General features: G+C 53.6%; 1 protein-coding gene and 1 long non-coding RNA gene across 15 annotated transcripts in view; one reads left to right on the top strand and one right to left on the bottom strand.

Annotated features, from left to right (window-relative positions):
• Positions 1–2,979: 2,979 nt before the first annotated feature.
• LOC125964743 (uncharacterized) lies at positions 2,980–5,979 on the top strand. Its single transcript, XR_007478000.1, has 2 exons — positions 2,980–3,513; positions 4,201–5,979. It is a non-coding gene; the product is annotated as an uncharacterized LOC125964743 (long non-coding RNA).
• Positions 4,669–21,881, bottom strand: part of SSBP3 (single stranded DNA binding protein 3) — a 165,260-nt gene continuing 148,047 nt past the window's right edge. For 7 of the 14 annotated variants that reach the window (XM_033435433.2, XM_033435437.2, XM_049711030.1 and 4 more), the window contains 9 exons: positions 18,875–18,963; positions 18,117–18,165; positions 17,451–17,486; positions 16,916–16,970; positions 15,525–15,595; positions 7,756–7,834; positions 7,490–7,518; positions 7,274–7,375; positions 5,968–6,420 (listed from right to left, as the gene is read on the bottom strand). In XM_033435433.2, coding sequence (XP_033291324.1) covers positions 6,391–6,420; positions 7,274–7,375; positions 7,490–7,518; positions 7,756–7,834; positions 15,525–15,595; positions 16,916–16,970; positions 17,451–17,486; positions 18,117–18,165; positions 18,875–18,963 — 540 coding nt within the window. In that variant the 3' untranslated portion in view covers positions 5,968–6,390. Of the gene's footprint in view, positions 6,421–7,273; positions 7,376–7,489; positions 7,519–7,755; positions 7,835–13,250; positions 13,470–15,524; positions 15,596–16,915; positions 16,971–17,450; positions 17,487–18,116; positions 18,166–18,874; positions 18,964–21,881 lie in introns of those variants that run through there. The other 7 variants (XM_004273811.4, XM_033435442.2, XM_004273814.4 and 4 more) reach the window with 4 other exon arrangements.

Raw genomic sequence — 21,881 nt, 5'->3', positions numbered from 1 at the left:
GACCAGGGCAGCACCCAGGAAGGGACACCGAGCCACCAGCAGCTGGGGACGGGGTGTGTTGGCCCTTACCTCACAGGGTGAGGCCTCTGTGAGAAGGTAGTGTTTGAGTAGAGGCTGAACGAAGTGTGGGGCAGGCTGGGAAGGCGCTGGGGAAAACGCGACCGCTCTGAGATGGGCGTGCGGTTGGTGTGTTTGTGGAGTAGCGAGGAGGCAGGGAGGCCCTGCTGGAGCACTGGCTCTGCCACCAGAACCCCACCCCGAACCCAGCCTGCAACCGCCAGCCCGCCCTTCTCTGCAGAGCTCGCAGAACCGGGCCTGGGGTGGTCTTCGGCAGAAGGAATACGAGTCACATCAGCAGAGTCTATGGAGATCTCTCGTAGAGGTCATGGAACAGCTGAAAAGCTGGGAGGGACCTAGAAGTCAGAGTGAGCTGGTTCTGACCCCATTTCTGCTCCTGAGAAGGGGTTTGTTTATCTTTCCCTCTGCCCTCCACCTGAGAGCCCGGAAACCAACGCCCCCTTGCCCAACACAGGTAGCCCCCTCTTCTTCCCCTCCCCACTGGCTCGCACACTTCCAGCGATGCGGAACTTATTACCTCTCGAAGCAGCCTCTCACTGGCTGCTAAGCATTCTCGCACTCGGGAGGAATGTCCTCCTTTAGCTTCAGTTCCGGGGTCCCAGCTCTGACTGCTGGGGCCTCACACCCCATCTGCTTTCTGAGCCAGGGGAGATTTGAAGCTGGGAATAATAGGCCTCAAAGCCAAATAGCCCAGTGTCTACCTCCCACTGAGCCTCTAAGCCATTTCTCAATCCACAGCGTACCTCAGCCACCTGCTCCAGGCTGTATCACAGAGCAGGGACCCAGTGCTTCAGCTGGGCTGAGGATGGCAGGGTGGAGTGAGGCCAGCCTCTCCCCTGTTCTGGACACTGCTTTGGCTGTTGCCACCTGAGATCCTCAGTCTATCCCATGCCAGATGACCTGGCCATGTCTCCTCAAACCCAAAGCCTGTATCCAGGGGGCGGGCTTGTTGCCCCGGGCAAGAGTCTAGCCTGTCAGGAGCAGCGTAGCCCCGCCCAGCTTTCTGTCACCCACCCCACAAAACACATCTGTCTCCTCATCCTCAGCTGGGCTGATGGAATCCAAGAATAGGCTAGAATTGGGGACTGAGCCCTGAGGTTCCCCACTACAGACCTCTAGGGGATCCAGCAATTCAGCTCCTTTTATAAGTCCCTAGTGTGTGCCAGGCCTTGTGCTGGGAGCCAGAGATACAGAATGAGACATGGTCCTCCAGGAGTTCCCAGCTGGCGGGTGGGCAGTGACAGAGTAGTCAGTCTCCTTTGGATCTGCTGAAGCCATAAAGGGCACCTCTTTCCCCACACCTGAGTACCTCCCCACAGGTGACAGCATGCAGTGGGGAGGAGTGCAGAAGTGACTGTACTCAGCAGGCATCCACTCACTCTGTGAACACTCCCTGAACACCTACTGGGTGCCAGGCCTCGTGCTGGGTCACTCACTCTGGGGACAAACACTCAGGCATGGTCCCAGGCTTCGAGGAACTCCCAGTCTGATGGGGGAGGCAGACGTTGAACCATTACAGCATAGGGGTCGTGGGGGCTCAAAGAAAGCCTTCACCTCAGCCTACAAGGCTTCCACGTAAGCTGGATTCTAAAGGGCAAGTAGGACAGGCGTGCCGAGAGGGAAGAGCAGGAACAAAGGCCCCAGTGGGCAGCGATCCCTAAGGAGTTCTGCATCACTGGAGCATGCAGTGCTGAGGGTTGAGAACGAGCAGGAGAGGCCCGCAGGGCCTGAATGAGGCGAGGAGCGCGCCCCGGATCCCAGGCCGTGTGCGGCACTCTCCTCTCTGCAGCTTTCTTCCCGTGGTATCCGGGCACCTCACTCTCCTCACTGCCTCCTTTGCTAGTTCTTCCTGTTTCCCAGGGCCCTGGGCCCTTCTCCGTTCACTCTGCAGATGAGCTCAGTCTCATGGCTTTCAAGAGCATCTGAAGGCCAACAACTCCCCATGTCTCTAGCCGGGACCTGCCTGCTTGACTTCTTTACCTGGATGTTGAACAAGTGTCACCTCAACCTGCTCTTCCCGCAGCCCCCCTCACCTCGGTGATGGGCATCACCAGCCTCCCACAGCCGTTTTGTTCCCCGCTGTATCCCTAGTGTTAGGACAGTCCTGGCATGTAACAGGCGCCCCATAAATATGTGAAGGGATGGATGGAAGAGTTTAAGGATGCTCAGGAGTGAGTGAGTGAGTTAGATCTTTGTGGGATTGGAAGGGCTGAGATGGAGGCAGGAAACCAAGCTGGTAGCTGAATGTCCAGGTAACAGATGCCAAAGACTGGGGCTCCATAGACACCTGCGAATGGAGAGGAGAGTGCCAGCACAGGGCAGGATGGACCCTCTTTCAGCACCCCGTCGCTTGGTCTGGTCTTCTGTTTCCAGCGCTCCCGCCCAGTGAGCCCAGGGAAGCTCCAGCTCCACTCAGTTCAGGGCAGAGCCCTCACAGAAGCCTGGGATGTACTCTGGGCTCAGGCCCCTGGAGTCTGTGGAATCCTCAAGGGACAGCAGAGGCTGGGAGTCAGAGATTACCCAGGGTCACCCAGGGCATCAGGCTGAATGGCCCCAGCTGAGCCCAAACTGGAGTCCTGCTCTGGCTCTGTGCCTTGGTAGTTGCTGACCCACCCCTTCCAGGTCCCCTCCACACACACCTGTCCCCTGCCCCAGGCAGGCCCTGCTGGCATCAGCTAGTTTGCCTCAAGGCTCTCCTTTTCTGGATCCAGGGAGGGGTGCCCAGCCAGGAAGGACAGGGCCCTCACTTTGACCCCCAGGCTGGCTGGCCTCTAGAATTAGGCACTTGTGGGTAGTAAGGAGTAGTAGGAAAGCAGCTGCTGAGCTGGGGCCTTTGGCCTGGCTTGTCCACTCCTGCCCAGGTTTCAGTGATGGGCTAAAGCCCTCCTCTGTGAAAGCCTCTCACTCCGAGACCCTCATCCTGGCTGCAGAACCTGGATCTGGCCCGGCCCTGCGCTCAGTCAGGCCTGGACAGGGCAGGGTGGTGAGAACACTGGGGGGAACAGGAGCCTGTCCTCTCCTCAAAGACCTCTTGCTGAGAAGGCCAACCCCAAACCAGCCCTCATCAGGGCCATGAGTGTGGCAAAGGCAACTCTGGGGGTGCTGGGGGGAATCACAGGCTGAGGGGTGTGTTAGGGTGCCTGGTGTTCGAACCCCGCACCCAGCAGAGGTGGGCAGTGAGGCACACAGCAGGCTCTCATTACAGGCTGGGGGCCCTTTCCTTCCTCTCTGCAGGGGCCCCTGTGACCTGGGCTCCCTTCTCCAGGCCACTGCTCCCACCTGCGCCTGAGGCCTGCTCTGGGGAGCACAAGGGCAGCGAGGGTATGGAGTGGGTGCTTGCCCGTCATCTCCACCTTCTTTGCTCAGCACTGGGGCTGGCACGTGGCAGATGCTCAGTGCTGGTGAACAAACACCTCTTCAGGACTGTCAGTGCAGGTCAGTAACAGCCTGCGTCTCCTCATCTGTCCAACAGTGATGTTTTCCCAGTAGTTCAAAGACGTCTGTGCTGAGGAAGAGCCTAGGAAGCCTTATTCCCCGATGAGGACGGAAGGACAAATGGAATTTTCTAGGCCCTCCCAGCTACTCCTCATACCCATTTAGATGCTCTCCAAAAGAGTAGTACCACCAACAGCTAACACTGCTGCTCTTACTACTTAAAAGGCACTGTTCTAAACACTTTACAAATGTCAACTTATCCTCACAACCACCACATGATAGGTAAACCATTATCCCCATTTTATAGATGAGGAAACTGAGGACAGAGGTTATGAACTAACTTGCTCAGGGCCACACAGATCCTGCAGGATCTGAAACTGGTCCCTTCAGACTTTGTAAAGGCGGGCTAAAGCCACACTTTGCTCAGACATCGTGTGTTTCCCTCCCCTCCTGCTGCGGGCCTGGCCCCAGAGCTCCAGGGAGGCAGAAAGTTCTACTTTCTAAATGTTGTTCAAATCAGCATCCACAGCTGCTGACTTGGTGGGCTTGCAGTAGTTCTTGCCTAGACAGCAGCTGGGACTGGGTCTCCCCAAATCTGTCCAGCCCCACCCAACCATCTTCCAGGATGTGGCCTGCACCGTTTTCAAACATTCAAGTCAAACTGTGCCACTCTCCAAATCTTTCAAGGGCTCCCTGTTGCCTTGGAGGTGAAAAAATAAAACTCAATGCCCCTGTGGCCCGGCACCCTAGGACCTGTGAAGCAAATTCCACCTGAAGGGAGAAAGCAGGGCATGGCTGCAGCCCATGGGGCCAGCCTAGCCGATGCTGACTCTCCACTGAAAACAGCACACCGGGAACCTTATCCAGAAAAATACACTCTGGCAAACCAAAATGCGTTTGTGAGATGAGAAACCGCAACTGCCTTTTAGAATGTCCCCGAATATTTGAAGTGAGACAGTGTCCTCCCAACCATCTTCCCCAACTCTCCACAGAAGATTAACATGCCCAGGAAAAGAAGGCCGACTCCTGAAACAGCACAAACCAAAATCTTGCCCTGCACCAGGAACAACAATTCTGCCCAACCAGTTGCCTGGCATTTTGTAATCAGTATAATGAACTCCAACCCATGTTCCCCCCAAACATGTCAGGAAGGGCTGCGGAAAAAAGATGTCCCTTTAATAAAACGTTATCAACATATATCGTACACAAACTACAATGTATCATAATTACTTTTTTTTCCTCTCTTAATTCAGAACCAGACTACAAGGTAAGAAAAAACACAGAAACAGCTACAATGTTCCCAATAATCCGCACAAGGTCTTTTTTCAGGCAGATGATATCTCACATAATATGATATACATGGATCAGAAAGGGAGGGACGAAAACAAAGACCAGCTACAGGGGGGGAGGAGGAGGAGGAGGGGTGTAAATGTACAAAGAATTCTGGTGTCTTCAGGGCAAGACACAGAGGTTTCGATGGGGGGTGGTGAGGTGAGGGAGGCCACAAGTCACCCCTCCTGGGAGGGGACAGGCTCCACTGTCGCATTTGTTGGTTTTTGAAAATAAAAACAGGACCGGGAACAGCACATCTGTTTGGTTGCTGGCGTCCCCCCTGCCCCCCCACAGCTATTCCAAAGTCTCTCTGTCCAGTTCCAAGCGCACACAGAGCAACTCTGGTCAATATCCCATTTTTGAAAACGAAGAATCAAGAGGGGAAAAAACGGAAAACCCAAACCCCAGCCCTCCACTGCCCGCACACAGGAGGCCGACCAGTCGAGGAATGAGAACGCGGAGGCCACCGTTTCCATGTCCCAGGTCACAGCCATCCTGTCGGGGCGGCCTCCCCCACTCCGCTCCAGGCCACCACCCTGCTGGCAGGATTCTCACTGGGAAGACTGGGGTGGGGGCTGAGGAGGGGGCTGGAGGGCGGGATGCTGGGCGGGGAGAGGTCCAGAAGAGAGAGGAAGCAGTCCTGGGAACAGTGCATGCCACTGGGTCGCAGCACAGCTCCGCTGGGGCGGGATCCTGAAAGCGGTCGGTGGTCTGGCCCCTCTGGCCACGTAACGGGGGAGGGGGTCTGGGGTCGAAGCTGTGCAGCTGCTGTCGCCACCTCGCCAGGAGACCAAGCAGAAACAAGACAGGTTCCTGCCCTTCCCTTGCCCGTCAGCACAAACCAAAAACCCCAAGTGGAAAAGGATGACTCCTTTTTTCTTTCCCAAAAAGGCCGTTTGAAAGAAACCACCGATTGTAAACTGCCCAGTTTATTATAATTATTATTATTATTTTTAGATGGCTACAAAGACAGGTGAGATCTCACACCTAGACTAGCTTTCCTGGTGGAAGGGCTTGGGTACAGACAGACAACAGGGCTTGGGTTTTTGTTTTTTGTTTTTCGTTTTTTGCTTTTTTTTGTCCTTTTTTTTTTTTTTAAAGAAGAAAGCAAAGAGGTTGATTGGGGTGGGGGGGCTTGCTAGAAGCTTCCATTTTTAAAAATTTTTCCCCCAAAAAACCCCCCTGAAAACAAATTAAAAAAATCCCAACAACGGTAAAACCCCCAACAAAAAACAACAAAAATGTGTCATGTACATAAAAGGTCCTTTTGGGAAAGGGCAAGGGGTGGGATTTTTCTGGTCATTGACTTGAAATGTATTTTTGAGTTTTGTCCTTCATGTTTTATGGAATAAAAAGTTCGGCCTTTTTATTGCATGAAACTAAAATTGAGAAAGGTTGGGGGAGGGGAGGGGGAGGGTTGAGGGGGAGCAGGAGATGCCCCTCCCCCAGCTCCTGGGTAATGACACCTCACTTCTTGCATAATTTCTGGCACCTTCCCGCCTGCAATGCCGGCTCTCTCAGCGTCTCAGAGAAGAGGAGGGGGGATCACACACTCATCGTCATGCTTGGAGAATACTGGAAGGGGAGAAGCAGAGAAGGGGGGTCATGAGGGCCAGGGTGTGGGAGAGCCCTGTGGGGATATGACTGCACAGAGCTGGACTGGGACTGTCTGGGGGTGGCTGGGCTGAGACACCCATGATGGCACTGGGTGGGCAGGGGGCCAGCAGGCGGGACTTAGGAGCCACCTCTTGGCACCAGCCTGTGTCCCTGACTCCTCTCCCCTGGCCCCTTTCCCTCTCCAAATCACCCCTTCTTTCCAAGCAAAGCAGCAGCGGCCCCTGCCGTCCCCTCATGGGGCCACAGACTGCAGAGAACCGGGGTCTGACGAGCCGGAGCACAGACAGGGTGCCCTGGGGTGGGAGCCGGCCTGGGGTTCTCAAAAGCTGCTTAACCATGACATCGTTTCTTCAGATGACACTGTAAATAGAGGCCCAATGTGAAAAAGGAGACGGCCAGCTCCTCTGCACCGAGACCCCCGGAAGTCACTGGTTGCGTGAAACTCCTTCCCCAGGACAGGAGGAAATAAGACTGCGACAGAGACCCAGTGGGCCAGAGCCCAGGGCTCGTCCAGCCACGTCAGCTTCTTCATTGCTGGAGGCGCTGCGCCTCCATGTGGATGCTTCGGGAAGGTCAGACTCAGGTAGCAGGGGTCAGCGCCAGGCAGTGGGGGAGGGGGGTGGGGGAGGTGAGGGCTCTGCACTGTGTGTGGAAAAATAACCGAGGTGAAAGGCCCACGACACAGCTGCCAGGACACTGGCCCAGCAGGCAGGTCTTGGTCAGGAGACTGAAACTTAAAACAGTCCCCAGGCCCCAGGGGGATACGGTGAGGACCCAGGGGTGAAATGAGGGTGGTGGCAGGCACACTTACATTGTCGTTCTGGAAGGAGTGGAGGAAGTTCCCTCCTAGCTCACCGTCGTCTCGAGGGGTGCCTGGAGGATTGCTAATGCCACTTATGTTGTTAGGAGAATTCTGCAGAGAGAGCAGAGGAGGTAAGCCCCCGTGCCCCCAGCAACCTGCCCCCCAGATGCGGGAAAGGCTTTCTGGGTGGTGCTGTCAGGGAGGAGACATGGAATACACACTCACTTTTGGAAGTCCATCTATGTCACCTGACCCTGAAAGGAAAAATGAATCCAGTTCAGTTTCTTGCCCACCCTTCTGTGCAGGGGCCTCCAAACCCTTCCGCCCAAGCCCAAACATCTCTGCAAAGAGGATCTTCTACTTAGGCAACATCTTCCTCTTGGGATCTTCCTGTGGGGACCCGGCCTAGGGGAGCCAGGAGCCAAGGCAGAGAAGCCTTCCCGGGAGGGTCGGGCAGGGGGCAGCATGATGAGGTCAGGGCGCTGACTCACCTAACGAGCCGTTCATGTGGTGTGGCTCCATGCCACCCATGCCCCCCATCGGGCCGTCCGAGCCTGGACCCATCGGGAACTGTGGGAGAAGCACAGAGCGTGGCAGCTGAGCGGGCCCTCGGCTCGGCCGCAACCCTCGCAGGGCTCCCATGCCCAGCCGCATCCCCGGGGAGCTTCCATTCTGGTGGGGCCACTCTCACACACTCAGGCATTTAACACCAGGAGGCCGGAGCTGGTGCCTCCCCTCGGCCCTAGGAATTGTGCAAGGCAGAGGTGCTCACTCCTATGCACCACGGGAGGAAACCAACCCAGAGAGAGAGAGGGACTGGTCCAAGGCCACCCAGAGACAGCTCTCAAACCAGGCCTGCTGGATCCCATCCCGGGCTCTTTCCATCCCTCGGGCAGCGTGCGGGGCTCGCCAGTGAACCTCACCCAGACGGAGTGACCAACTGCCAGGCCAGGAAACAAAAACATTTGTGCTTTTCCTCCCCATTTTACAGATGAGGAGACTGAAGCACAGAGTGGACCATGCTTTGCCCACGATCTCCCAGGTAGGAGAGATGGAGAAGCTGCGGCTGGACCGTGGGCAGCCTGGCCCTGGAACCATCACACTAGCCTCCTCCAGGCTCTTCCTCAGAAATGTGTGGGGAGCTGGGGCGTGGGTGGCAGGACCTCTCTTGCTGGTACTGTGTGGGGGAGCTCACTAATGAGCAGAACTGACGGCGCAGACAGACCAGACACCAGACGTGTAATCTGCTCTACCCGCCTTCTCAAATCTGTCTGGAACTAACCCCCCGATCTCAGCAAAACAGCAACCAAAGGCCAGAGGTCACATCACATGGCCACCAAGGGATGGCTGAGCCCAGTCTGGAGAGCCAAGGCCCAGGGATACAGACTGGATGCCAGGGTGGACAGGGGATGAAGTGGCAGAATGGAGGCCTGTGCCGGGCACTAAGGACACAGAGCTGAGTCACACCTGGGCCTCAGTCTGAAGGAGGAGCACAGCCACGGACACCCAACTTCCCCACAGGATGCTGAGATCCAAAGAGAGCTGCAGACAAAGCACGGCTGCAACTTCAGAAAGAGGCACTGAGGAAAGGGCAGAGAAATCAGAACAGGCTGCATGGAGGAGGAGGCAGAGCGTCAAAATAATTGAGGGATAGAATCTGGGCAGGCAGAGATGGACCATGGCCTTGTTCTCAGCAGGGGTCCTGCCTGAGCACAAGTAAGAGGCCTCCTAGCAGGTGCCAGCACGGAGTGGCTGGAGCAGGAACTGATGTGACGAGACTGCAGGGGAGGGGCTGGGGCACCAGCCGCTTCCTCACTCCGCCTCCCACTCACACACCCCGTGGGTGCAGGATCCTTGCCTCCCCAGTGGCCTCCCAGGGCCACTTGCAGGCTTTGGGGCACATTTTGCCATCTGGCAACCAACTTCATGCTTATGAACCCAAGTGATAGGAGGATGAGGGTGACCAACTTTTTAAGGAGTCAAACCCAGACACAGTCACACCAGAGCAAAAGAATCCCGAAATGTGACAATAAACAATTATGCACATGTGTCATTACTGTAACATACATATATTTAAAAAACAGGTATCTTAAATAACATATTATGTGTATTTTTGTTGTTCTTTTTAACAGCTTGAGATATAATTCACATACCATACAAGTGACCCATTTAACGTATGCAATTCAGTGGTTGTTAGTGTATTTATATATAGAGTTGTGCAACCACCACCACCATCAATTTTAGGACGTTTTCATGACCTGCATCCATTAGCAGTCACTCCCCATCCCCGCCCCCCTTGAATCCCCAGGCCCACTCAACCATTAATTTATTGTCTCTACGGATTTAGCTATTCTAGACACTTCATACAAACAGAATTATATGTGACCTTTGTGGCTGGCTTCTTTCACTTAGCAAAAGGCCTTCAAGGTTCATCCATGTTGTTGCATGTATCATGTACTTCATTCCTTCTTACGGCCAGGTAACATTCCATTGTATGTATATACCACATTTAATTACCCATTCATCAGTCAATGGGCAGTTAGGTTGTTTCCACTTTTTGGCTGTTATGACTAGTGTTCCTGTGAACATCTGTGTACAAATATTGTGTGGACATGCTTTCATTTCTCTGGGGTAGATACCTATGAGTGGAATTGCAGGGTCACAGGGTAACTGTTTAACCTTTCGAAGAACTGCCAGACTGTTTTCCACAGCATCTGCACCACTTCACGTTCCACGTTCCCTCCAGCTATGTGTGAGGGTTCCAATTTCTTCCCATCCTTGCCAACACTGCTCACTATGTCTTTCTGATTCTAGCCATCCTAGTGGGTGTGAAGTGATAGCTCACTGTAGTTTTCATTTGCTTTTCCCTAATAACTGACGCTGAGCATCTTTTCGTGTGCTTATTGGCTATTTGTACATCTTTGGAGAAATGTCCATTCAGATCCTTGGCCCATTTGCTTTTAAGTTTATTTTTTGGCTGCGTCGGGTCTTAGTTCCGGCATGTGGATCTTCCGTCGTGGCGCGTGGGCTTCTCTCTCGTTGTGGTACGCAGGCTTTTCTCTAGTTGTGGCACGTGGGTTTCTCTCTAGTTGTGGGGCGCAGGGTCCAGAGTGCGTGGGCTCTGTAGTCGCGGCATGCGGGCTCTGTAGTTGTGGTGTGTGGGCTTAGTTGCCTCGTGGCATGTGGGACCTTAGTCCCTCAACCAGGGATCAAACTGGCATCCCCTGCATTGCAAGTTGGATTCTTAACCACTGGACCACCAGGGAAGTCCCCTTGGGCCATTTTTAAGTTGGTTTGTTTTTTTATTATTGAGTTTTAAGAGTTCTTTACATATTCTGGATTCAAGCCCCTTACCAGACATATGACTTGCAAATATTTTCTATGGGCTGTCTTTTTACCTTCTTGACAGTGTCCTTTGAAGCACGAGTTTTAAATTTTTTTTTTTTTGCGGTACGCGGGCCTCTCACTGTTGTGGCCTCTCCCGTTGCGGAGCACAGGCTCCAGACGCGCAGGCTCAGCGGCCATGGCTCACGGGCCCAGCCGCTCCGCAGCATGTGGGATCTTCCCGGACCGGGGCATGAACCTGTGTCCCCTGCATCGGCAGGCGGACTCTCAACCACTGCGCCACCAGGGAAGCCCCTTGAGTTTTAAATTTTAATGAAGTCTAGTGCAGCTACTTTTTTTCTTTTGTCCCTTGTGTTTCTGGTGTTGTAGGTAAGAAGGCTTTGCTAACCCAGGTCACAAAGATTTACTCCTACATTTTCTTCTAAGTGTTTGATAGTTTTAACTCTGACATTTAGGCCTAGGGTCTACACTGAGTTAATTTTTGTGTATGTTGTAAGGATGCAGTCTAACTTCATTTGTCTGCACGTGGATATCCAGTTGTCCCAGCGCCACTTCTTTATTCTGTATTATTTACTTTTCTGTTACTTAAATGCTATTAATTAAAGAACAGCTGAACTAGTTAACAGGGGCAACAGTAGGACTAGTTAAACAAATGACGTGTGGAAAAAACACAACACTTTTATAATATTTCTGTGTTCTGACACAGCAAATTATTTTAACTCTTTACTGGATATTTAAATGTTGTAGGCTGTATTACTGTGTATTTATTGAACACACACGTTAAGAGTTTTTCAAAAGAGAACCTAAATACAATAGGACTGATTAAACAGATACTACCTATATTTAGTTTCTAAAAACTGACACTTTTTTCTGTCCTGTATCACAATAGGATATTTTTGCTCTGCTTTTTTTAAAGATTTAAAAAAAAGTTTTACGTACAAAAAGCTAGCATTGTTTCTTTCATTGGGTAGATGTCTTGGATAATCCATTCAAGGAAGTTCATTCAGTCCTATATCCTCTGTGTACTGATGGGAACACTCGTGGCACCTCCTGAGGCCACGCTTCAGGACCAGACCATGCCAGTGTGAGAAGACATGGCCAAAGCAAGAGCCTGGCCGTTTTTTTTTTTGTGGCGGGGGTGGTGTCCATTAGAGCTGCTGGGGACCCGTCTTGCTTTCAGGGGTCCAACAGGGCAAATGGTGCTTGCTTTTCCACTAATACTTCCCTGAATTGCCTGCAGGTTCTTGGGCATCCTTCTTTCCTTTCGTGTAGTGGCAAAACTGAATACAGAGTCAAATGGAAAATGTACCGACGTGCCGCTCTGCTCTTATCAAGCCCTGGTGTCAGTCCAACGTGGTAACACCAGACTATCCTCTCCACAAACACGTCTGCACGGACTTCCCTGGTGGCACAGTGGTTACGAATCCGCCTGCCAGTGCAGGGGACACGGGTTCAATCCCTCGCCCGGGAAGATCCCACATGCCGCGGAGCAACTAAGCCCGTGCGCCACAACTACCAAGCCTGCGCTCTAGAGCCCGCGAGCCACAACTACTGAAGCCCGTGCGCCTAGAGCCCATGCTGCGCAACAAGAGGAGCCACCGCAAGGAGAAGCCCGCGCACCACAACGAAGAGTAGCCCCCGCTTGCTCCAACTAGAGAAAGCCCGCGCGCAGCAGCAAAGACCCAAAGCAGCCAAAAAAACAAAACAAAAAAACCACGTCTGCACATGGAGTGCTTAGGATTTTGCTTACGTGCTCAGGTTTTTGGATCTGTAGGAATCGCTTCCAGCTCTCCAAAGATGTCCAACCACTTAGTATCTACAAGCGGGTTTTGGAAGATCAGCTGCTTGTCAGTCAGGCCCTTTTCATCTAGGAGCTCATCAGATGGGCTATGCCTGCCTACGATGGCCATCATTTCTAAACATTCTGAGCACACTGGATATCATTATCGATTAAACCTCTCTTAGGGAAACTGGTTTTAAAGCACAAAGGTAATCTGAACTTGTGAGATCTAAGTTGGATTCTAAATAAGTTACAGTTTTAATAAAGAAACTGGGAAAGTTCTAACTTGGCTGCCCTTACCGGTGACACTCTGAGTCCTCAAGCAGCCTCACTGCCAAAGGTAAGCCATTACTTTGGCTGTACGAGGCTCTATCACAACCCCCTACGAATCTGAACAGCTCAAGTGCCGGCCACTCAGCCTCATCTAGGTTCCTCATGGCCTCTTTAAAGATCATCAAACGGTTCTGGAGAAGCAGCAACTACATTTCTATTTTACTGTCATTCCTTTCTGCATTCTCATCTCATCGTATTTCCAAATCAGAGAAGAGCATCACAGCAGGCTGACATTTTAACATCTTCTCTGTGGCCAGCAACAGCCATCTGTGGGCGTGTGTCCAAGGCTCTCTCCATTTCTATAAACTCAAAAACCTCACTGAGTGCTTCTGCACGTTTTGAGCAAATTGACAATTAAACGTTTCATTATGAAAGCTGGATTATCAAAGGTAAGCAAATCTCCCCCCTTGACAGCAGTGTCGGGGACCAGGTGGGGCATTTAGCAGGTAAGAAGTTTATAGACTAAATGAAACTTGCCAAATTAACTGCACTGTCTGCCAAATATGCAGATAAACGAGCGAAGTCTGGTTTGCATTTGGACAAGGAGAATAACAATCTTTTATTTGTTTTCTGCAGTTTCATTAACATCTTCTTTGTAGAAATCAAGATTATGATTTGAAGCTCCAGTTTTCAAGTCAAAGTACCTAAGAGCTGGGGAGACTTCTGTTGCCACGGTGTGATGAACCATGTGATATGATGAAGGAAGCTCCCTGATTTTCTCGAAGATGCAATAGAATCAGCTGCACACTGTAAAGGACCAACACACTTGTCATCAAAATTCCCCCTTCTGTTCACCCACAGGACTTAGTGGCAGCCTCTGAGTCAGGAAATGTAACCTTCTCTGTTCGTGGAGCCATCTCAGTTCATGGACCAACATGGCGACGGTGTTCATTCAAGGGCCAACGGTGTTCATGCCCCGGCCAACGTGGCAGCCGCTGTTTTGCACTGAGCACTGGTCTCTTTGGAGGATGCACAAAACTTTTGATTGATTTAAAAGGATGTGCCTATCTCGTCCTAGACTGTGCAGTTCTGTCTACAATGCGCTCTCCCGCCCTTTTTCCACCCACATCCCTTCTCATCTTTTCGGCACACTTGCCGGTATGTTCTGGTTTGGTTATTTGCCTCCCTGACCCAGTTGTATGTGTCCTCACACCTGTCATTAAAATTCATTCAGCCCCCCCCTTTTTTTTTGGAGGTGTCGGGGTCACGCTGGTGCTGGTGGTCTCATCGTTCTCATTTTCATTATCTGAGCTCTTAGAAAACATGATCGTGATACTCACAATGTGAAAAATGAAAACTGCACTATCTTGACACAAACAGTTAAGCCGCAAGCAGAGTCAAAGGTGGACTCCGCCAGGGCCCGGATGCAGCGCGCTCGAGTCGTACCCCTCGGAATGATGCAACACGGATGGTCCATCATTGAGAGCCACAGACCACGACTGCTGGCATCCGTGCTCAGGAAGATATGGTGACGGCAACCATGGGAAGTGGGGAGTCTATGCCACTTTCATGTGCTCAGTCCTGTCTTTGGGACCACTATATGGGTCTTACACTTTTCTGCCCAACCTGCATCCATTACCAAAACCCAGCATTTTTGTGTCCTGGGAAGTCATCTCCCAAGACACAGGGCTTTCCTTGCTAAAATCCAAATGGCTGGCCACCCTAGGGAGAGGCAGGGGCTATGGGAGATGCTGGCTGCCCAGGAGAGGGGGAGAGATGGTGGTGGAGCAGCAGTTGAGGAGCGAGGTTCCCACACTTCTCGGTCCCAGGACCCCGGGTAAGGTCCCTCTCGGCACCCCCAGGAGGCAGGGCAATGACCCTCACCCAGAGGCTGCTGGAGGATGAAACACGCGCAGCGGCCAGCACAGGGCAGCCCATAATCAGGATTTAACACATGGGGTGATTCAGGAGGCACATCAGGAACCGAACTGGCAAAACCAAACTGTGCATCCCTAAGGGCCCGAGCCAACCCTGGGGCCACAAGCCCACCCTCTGGCTCTGCAGCCCACAAACTACTGATGTGGTCACATGACAGCCTCCTTTCCAGACCCTGAGCTCCCGGAGGGCAAGGCCAGTGGGACTCGCCTCCCCCACCTGGCAAGGAAGGGTTGTCTGTGGGTCAGACCAGCCCTGTCCTTAGGGAGCTCCCAGCCGGGAGAGGGAGACAGGCCGCCACTGCACAGTCCAGTCCTGACATGGGCGCGGGAACACGAGAGGGAGTAGGTGAGCAGGAATCAGAACAAGTGGAATTTGAGCGACAACATCATTACAGGTTGGGACTTCCGAGAGGCCAAGAAGGGAGCAAGTGGCTTCTAGATGAGGGAAGGGCCCGAGCAGAGGCAGAGAGGTTACAAGATGGGGGGGTCTGAGGGCTCCCAGAGGCACACAGCAGGCAGGCCCCCGGGGGCCTCCCCCCAAAGCTCCACGGCCAAGGATACGGACCTGAGACATCGCCCAGGTGCACAGACAGTCGGCCGAGCAGGGGCCGGCCCAGGCCCACCTGCAGCCTGCTGCTCTTCCCCGTCCACAGCCGGCTCGGGCCAGCAGGGGGCCCCACCGTGAGGCTGGGTGCCCCGCTCTGACCAGAGGTGTGCGCATCAGCCCACCCGCTTCTCTCCCACCCGCTGCCAGCTATGAAATGGGAACCAAGCTGCCCAAGAGTCAATCACTTTTCTGATGGTTTATTTTATCCATCTTTGGTAACAAATGGCTGCCATCAGCTAAGCCTGTTTCCGCTCAGCCGACGAGGTCAGTCGGATCTGTCGCAGTACCTGATGTGTAAATTATTAGAAGCTGACTTACGTTGGACCGGCTGCCTCCAGGCGGCACCGGGTTAATCATTGTGTAGATGTTGTCACTGGAATTTGTTGAATCTGTAGAACAGTGGAAACCCGCAAGTCGGGGTGATTAATTCACTTCTTAATTAAAACAAACTCATGGCACTTGAACTCATTCTTTTGTATTTTATCACCTAAAATTTCCTCTAAGTACCACCATTTTCTGGCTAATTTGTATTTAATGAAGATTCACAAAGTTTTTAATCGCAGAAAATTCAACTGTGAAAACCACTCGACCCTGAAAGGAAGGATTTCAGGGTGCCTGGATAGCAACGTGGACGTGGCAAAGCCGTCTCCCCCATCTCAAACCAAATCTGGTCCCCAGACACTGCCTGGCAATGCAGGGGCGGCCAGACCACCACCTGTGCTCTCCCCCCAACCCCGCCCGGCAGTGTTAGTCAAACGGGGAAAGAGAAACACCACAAGCTGATGGGGCCGCCCTGCCAAGCTGATGGGGCAGGAGAGAGAGGCAGGGATGGTGCTGGCGACGCAGTAACATATGGAGTGGTTTAATGTGACCCAGTCTGAATGTAGGTCATGCAGCTCATAAAAATGCAGCAGCAAAAAGAGGGAACAGGAGCGGGAATATCACGGTCACCGCCAGAGCCACCCCTGCCACTGAGCAGCTGCCCTGCTACAGGGAGCTGAGGGGATGGGAGAGAGGGACTCCTCCGTGTCCCCAATTAGCCAGCCAAGTCTCCTTAGGAAATCAGCTAACATGTTTATATCAGGAGCAGGCACCAGTATTTCTCGGGCAGAGATCCAACTACCTCTCACTTTTTATTTTGGGGGTGGGTAAAGATAGTATGTTGAATTCCTTCTAGTTGACGATACGCTACTCTTAGCTGGGAAAAAACACAGTTGTGATGCTGTGTGTGTGTGTGTGTGTGTGTGGTGTGGGTGTGCGCACATGCCCTCTTCTGATTAAAGAAAAGGGAAAAGGGATCTTTGATACAGAGGACCAGAAGCCAATAGCTCTAGACACTCAAGAGGCATCACGCTGTAGAGTCCTGGTCCCAGGATGCCAGAACCCAAAAGCCCCTTCTCAGTCATCTAGAGAAATGACAACCAGGACAGGATTCTCTCTGGCCAGCGGGAGCCGAAAGCAGTGAGACGCCTTGTTTCCGGATCTCCTTGCTCTGCCCTGTCCTTTCACTGGAGATGAGGAGTGACCCGGCTGAGGCCACATGGCAGGTCAGTGGCACCGGGGCCTCCTGCCCACTAAATCCCTGGTGCCAAGACGCCGGGTGGGGGGCGCACTGCTCAGGAAGAGCGGCTTGCAAGCCCTGGCTCTGCACCCAGGCCCCTCCAGGACTCCCTACTCCCTCAGCGGCACCCCTCCCCCAGCCTTCTTACCTGCAGGACTAGGCATGATGGGTGTTCCTGGGGGCCCGCCACCACCAGGGGGTCCCTGGAGATGAGATAAAAACTGACATCAGAAACCCACGGTAAAAAGCCCATGGTGATGACACACGTTGGGAGAGGCCACTGAGCTCCAGCCACGTCAGCAGCCAGTGCTCACCCGGGGCCCGGGTGTTTAAGGCTTGGGGGAACTGGGTTCCCCCTTTCCTTTCTTTAAACCAAGAGGCAGCTGTGGGCGTGCGTGTGCTCATACACGTGGGGACCGGTGAAACCAGAGGCCTGTAGTGGAAGCTGACTGGCCTACTGGTCAGTCCCCCGAATGGGGGTCCCAACTCTGGGTCTTGTTTGGGGGCTTCTGGGCCACCAGAAAGTACAGACACCTGAATACTGACCGCAAGTTCTAGCACAGTTTGGAATCTGTGCTCAGAACATGTTGTGAGAGGAAAGAGACAGGGCCCCCCCACCCCACGCACTCTTGTACACACAGTCACGAGGTTAGACACGCGATGCCCCAAACCTGCACACTTACCACGTAGGTGCCGGGTGATGAGGAGGAATATGGAATCTAGAAACAAGAGGGGGACGACACCTCAGACACCTCCCCTGACAGGCAATGAGTGCTCTACCTTCCAAATCCTTTGGGGGACACAACCCCACTCTTGATGGGAAACACACTGAGCCACCTGGTTAGTGTCTCTAGGGGGGCCAGGGATGTGAGCCAAGTCCAGTTCCTATGCTGAACCGATCCTGAGAGCCTTGGCAGGGAGCCTTGGGGGGCCATAGGCACGGGAGACCCTCCAGTTCTAGGACAGGAAAGTGAGCGCTTCCCCCACCCCCGGCCTCCTGCCCGGCACTGTCTGTGCTAAGCCCCTTCCCAGCGCCTTCCTCTGAGCGCTGGAAGCCAGCCCTGCCAAGGAAGAGGAGGTTGGCAGGAGCCTCTACGTGGACAGGGCTCTGAGCCCGGCTCGCAGCTCACACCTCAGCTTCTGCAGAGCAGCGGGGAGAGCCCCTGATGGCCCCAGCATGATACTCCCAAGCTTCGCCTTACAGGTGGGCTTCTCCTTGAAGGCATCAGGTGGAATCCTGCTGCATCCCATTCCCCATGACACCTCCAACCTGGGGACAGGAACCACCCTGCTCCCTAGAACGCAGTCCCTAGCAGACAGCGCCTCCCCCCGCCAACCTGGGTACTCACTGAGTTAGCACTGTTAGGATTGGGCCAGGGTCTGCCAGCTCCCGGGCCCCTGAGAGAGGGAGAGAGAGATGGAGACAATGAAAAATGATGCTATAAGCACCAAGGGGGTAGTGCCAGCAGGGTCAGAACAAGAGGGCTGAAATCACTAACAGGAAGCCTTCATACACTCCTAGAGCTGTTCTGGGGTAATAATGTGTAGTTCCGTGGGTAGAAATCTATAGATTCCTATAAATTATGTGCGAAATTTGTGAAAATAATATTTCCTCTGCACATGCATTTTCCTAGAAAGAGAATACAGAGATTCTCATAGGGATCAACTACCACAAAGGGGCTATACCACTGAAGTCCCTGAAAGAGTGATCAACCGTACAGGGCTTCAAATCTTGACCCTGCCACTCAGAGCTGTGTGAGCCTGGGCAAGTTACTTCACCTCTCTGTGCCCTCAGTTACCCCACCTCTCTGTGCCCTCAGTTACCCCATCTGTCAACAGGGGATAATAGTAAGCACCTCACAGGGTTATCATGAAGATCAGGTGAACTAATCCATGTCGCAAGCTTGGAAGACTGCCTGGCACAGACAAGCACTATAGGGGGGTGTATGAGGTCTCATCACCGGTATGCTCAACATCCTCACTTTACTGATGAGAGACTGAGGTCCAGAGAGGTGCCAGTAATTACTCCCATCACAAGTCTCTCAGGGGGAGCAAAGGGCGGGGAAAGCCATGGGCTCTGAGCCGCCAGCAGGGTGGTTGGCCTTACATGTTAATCCCGGGCATGGCGGGGCCAAGGGAGTTGGGTGGTGGTCTCATGCCGCTGCCGTAATTCTGCAACGATAACCAAGCGTCAGTCTATGAGAAGGAGAAGGGGAACCGGAGAGAGAAGGAGGGGGAAAAACAAACAGAACATAAGCGAGAGAGTTAGTCTGTGAAAGGGATCTGATGAGAAAGTTATACATTCATTAAAAAAATGCTGGGTGGGGGCTTCCCTGGTGGCGCAGTGGTTGAGAGGCTGCCTGCTGATGCAGGGGACACGGGTTCGTGCCCCAGTCCAGGAGGATCCCGCATGCCGTGGAGCGGCTGGGCCTGTGAGGCATGGCCGCTGAGCCTGCGCGTCCGGAGCCTGTGCTCCGTAACAGGAGAGGCCACAGCAGTGAGAGGCCCACGTACCGCAAAAAAAAAAAAAAAAAAAAAAAAAAAGCTGGGTGGGAACCAACTGACAGGACCACAAGGACAAGCCAGCACAAAGGAACAGTCCCAGCTTTAGATGCAACTTCAAGGGCTTCAGGATGGGTCTCCCGAAAGCACATAGGCATCCAGGAAGCAGCTCATGATGCTGGTTGGCACCTGCCCTCAGGACTCAGGCAGAAAAGGGGAAGAGACTCAGTAATAGGACCAGCTGGTGACCACCACCCACCTTAGAAATCTGGGGAGAAGAAACAGCCAGCAGGCTGGGGGCAGGGCTGAGTCTGCACATGGGAGGGGAGGCACACTCCCAAAAGGCCTGTCCCGCGGCTGGGCATCTGCAGACCCCACCCCGCCCCGGGTCTGGGCTGTCCCTCCATATCGTCACCCGATGCAGGTGTCAGCACGTGCGGCCCTCAACAGGCACAGTACTGGAGGAGCAGGAGGGAAAACTCTGTCTCCCTGCTCAAGGGAATCACTGTTCCATTTAAGAGAAGAGTCTACACAAAACTTGGAAACTTGCAGGAGTCCCAACTCAGCTCGGCACAACCCCCCACGGCAGTGGGATGGGTCAGAGCCACTGAACCAGGCACCCAGGCCTTTCAGCTGGCTCATCTCCTTCACCACTGCTCCCCGACTCGCCTCTTCCAGAGCTATTTTCTTCGCAGGAATAAATATCTTGCCTCCCTTCTCCACTTGGCAGGCTCCTACACATCCTCCAATACCCAGCTCAAACAGCACCTCCTCTGTGAGGCCTTCCCTGCTCCATCCCATGGGGTTAACTGCTCCATCCTAGTCACTCCCAGAGTGCCTTGTAATGTCCTCCCCCAATGGCCTGCAGCACTCTGGCTTATGATCGTGGCCACATGTCCATCTCTCCCACTGGACTCTGAACCCCTTTGGAAGGCGGGAACTCTATCCTACTGATCTTCATATCCCCCGTCACTGCACACATCAGCTGGCACAGACTGGGCGCTGAATCATCAACGGAGTGAAGAAGTGAACGAATGGAAAGTAACATGAGGCTGGTTGTAGCTTGAGCTCTGCCTTTGTAGAAGAAAGTAGCAGGTTGGTGGAATTTTGATGGCAAAGGAACAGCCAGCATTGGCCATTTTTTACTGAGCACATAACACATACAGTCTCTGGTTTGGACCTTGTAACAATGCCATGAAGCTGGTATTATTCCCATTTTATAGAAGAGGAGACTGAGGGTCTGGGGGGAGAAAGATGTGCCCAAGTTCACACAGTCAGCTAATGTCTCTGCTGGGGTTTAATCCTGGATCTGCGAGCCTCAGGGTCTGCTCTCTACACCACACATCTGGGAGGTGGGGAGGAGGGTGGGAGTGGGGACACAACAGGAGGCTCAAGGGCCAGAGCTGACAAACAGAGCCGCCATCAGGCTGGTGGCAGGTTCTCCAGCCGGGGACCATCTCGGGACCACCTCCTTGGCTTGGTCACCCAGAGAGGGGTTTGGAGTGAGAGTGTCCAGACAGGGTGTGCACAATGACTGCAGCAGCGCCAGGCTGGCTGGCAGACAGCAAGGCCTGCAGTAGGGGGAGGGAGGGAACGGTGGCCGCGGAGGGCTCCTCTGGCCGCCAGCATCCCCCGTGCCTGCTCAGGGCTGAGTCCCTGGGCCAGAAGACACTCACCTGCCCTGGAGCAAATGTGCCGCAAGATCAGTGAACAAAGGGGCCAGTCCCTCCCTACGGACAATGCCACGCGTGGTGAGCAGAGCCACCGATTTGAGGTCAGAACATGGAGAGCCTGCCCCAGCACAACCTGACTCTGGGCAAACCACAAAAATAACAATGCTTCCTCCGTGCCAGGCTGTGCTACGGGCTTAGTATCACCTACATTTAACCACCACAACCTCACTACTATCCCCACTTTAAAGATTAAGACACTGAGGTGCAGAAGCAGAGTGACGGCCCCTCGTGCAGCTATGATCATGGCTTCAGAGCTGCAACCCCTCCACTGTGCTGCCTCGTCCATAAGATGGGGACAAAGAGTCCCCACCCTTACAGGGCCGTGTGAGGATCAAATGAAATGATGGCTCTGAAATGCTCCCTCAGCCCTCAGAGGTGTGTACTGATTTGGGATGTTAGCAGAGCAAACGCCAAAGCCTTTAATGCTGCCTTAAGCATGAGGTCTTAAAGGGCCCTTTCTAAGCCCACGTGCAGTTACTAAATCCCCTGTACAAATCTCAGCCTCGCTTCCGCTGCTCCAGAACAGGAAGCTCACCACCTCCCGAGGCAGCCCACTCTTCCACTGCGTGCAGCCTGGCCAATCAGAAAGGTCCTCCAGATAGAGTGCGATCTCCTCCAGGGGCTGCAGCTGCTTCCTGCTCTCTCTCACACCCAGGAGAGCGGCCGGCACTGTGGGGATGGAGTGGAAGGCTGGCCTGGGGGCCGGCGGGAGCCCAGGACGTGGCAGCAGAGTGTGGCGAGGAGGAGATGAAGCAGGGTGCTCACTCCTGAAAGACATCTGGACATGCAGCCCCTCAGGGGAGGCTCCGGGGGCACCACCTGCTGCCCTAACCCGACCCCCTCAGGAGCCTCCTGAAAGCCAGCACGGCCACTGCCCAG

The sequence above is a fragment of the Orcinus orca genome, chromosome 1 (genome assembly GCF_937001465.1).
Source record: "Orcinus orca chromosome 1, mOrcOrc1.1, whole genome shotgun sequence".
Taxonomy (NCBI): Eukaryota; Metazoa; Chordata; class Mammalia; order Artiodactyla; family Delphinidae; genus Orcinus; species Orcinus orca.
The sequence above is the reverse complement of the archived record's forward strand: the minus strand, read 5'-3'. Positions and strand labels throughout refer to the sequence as shown.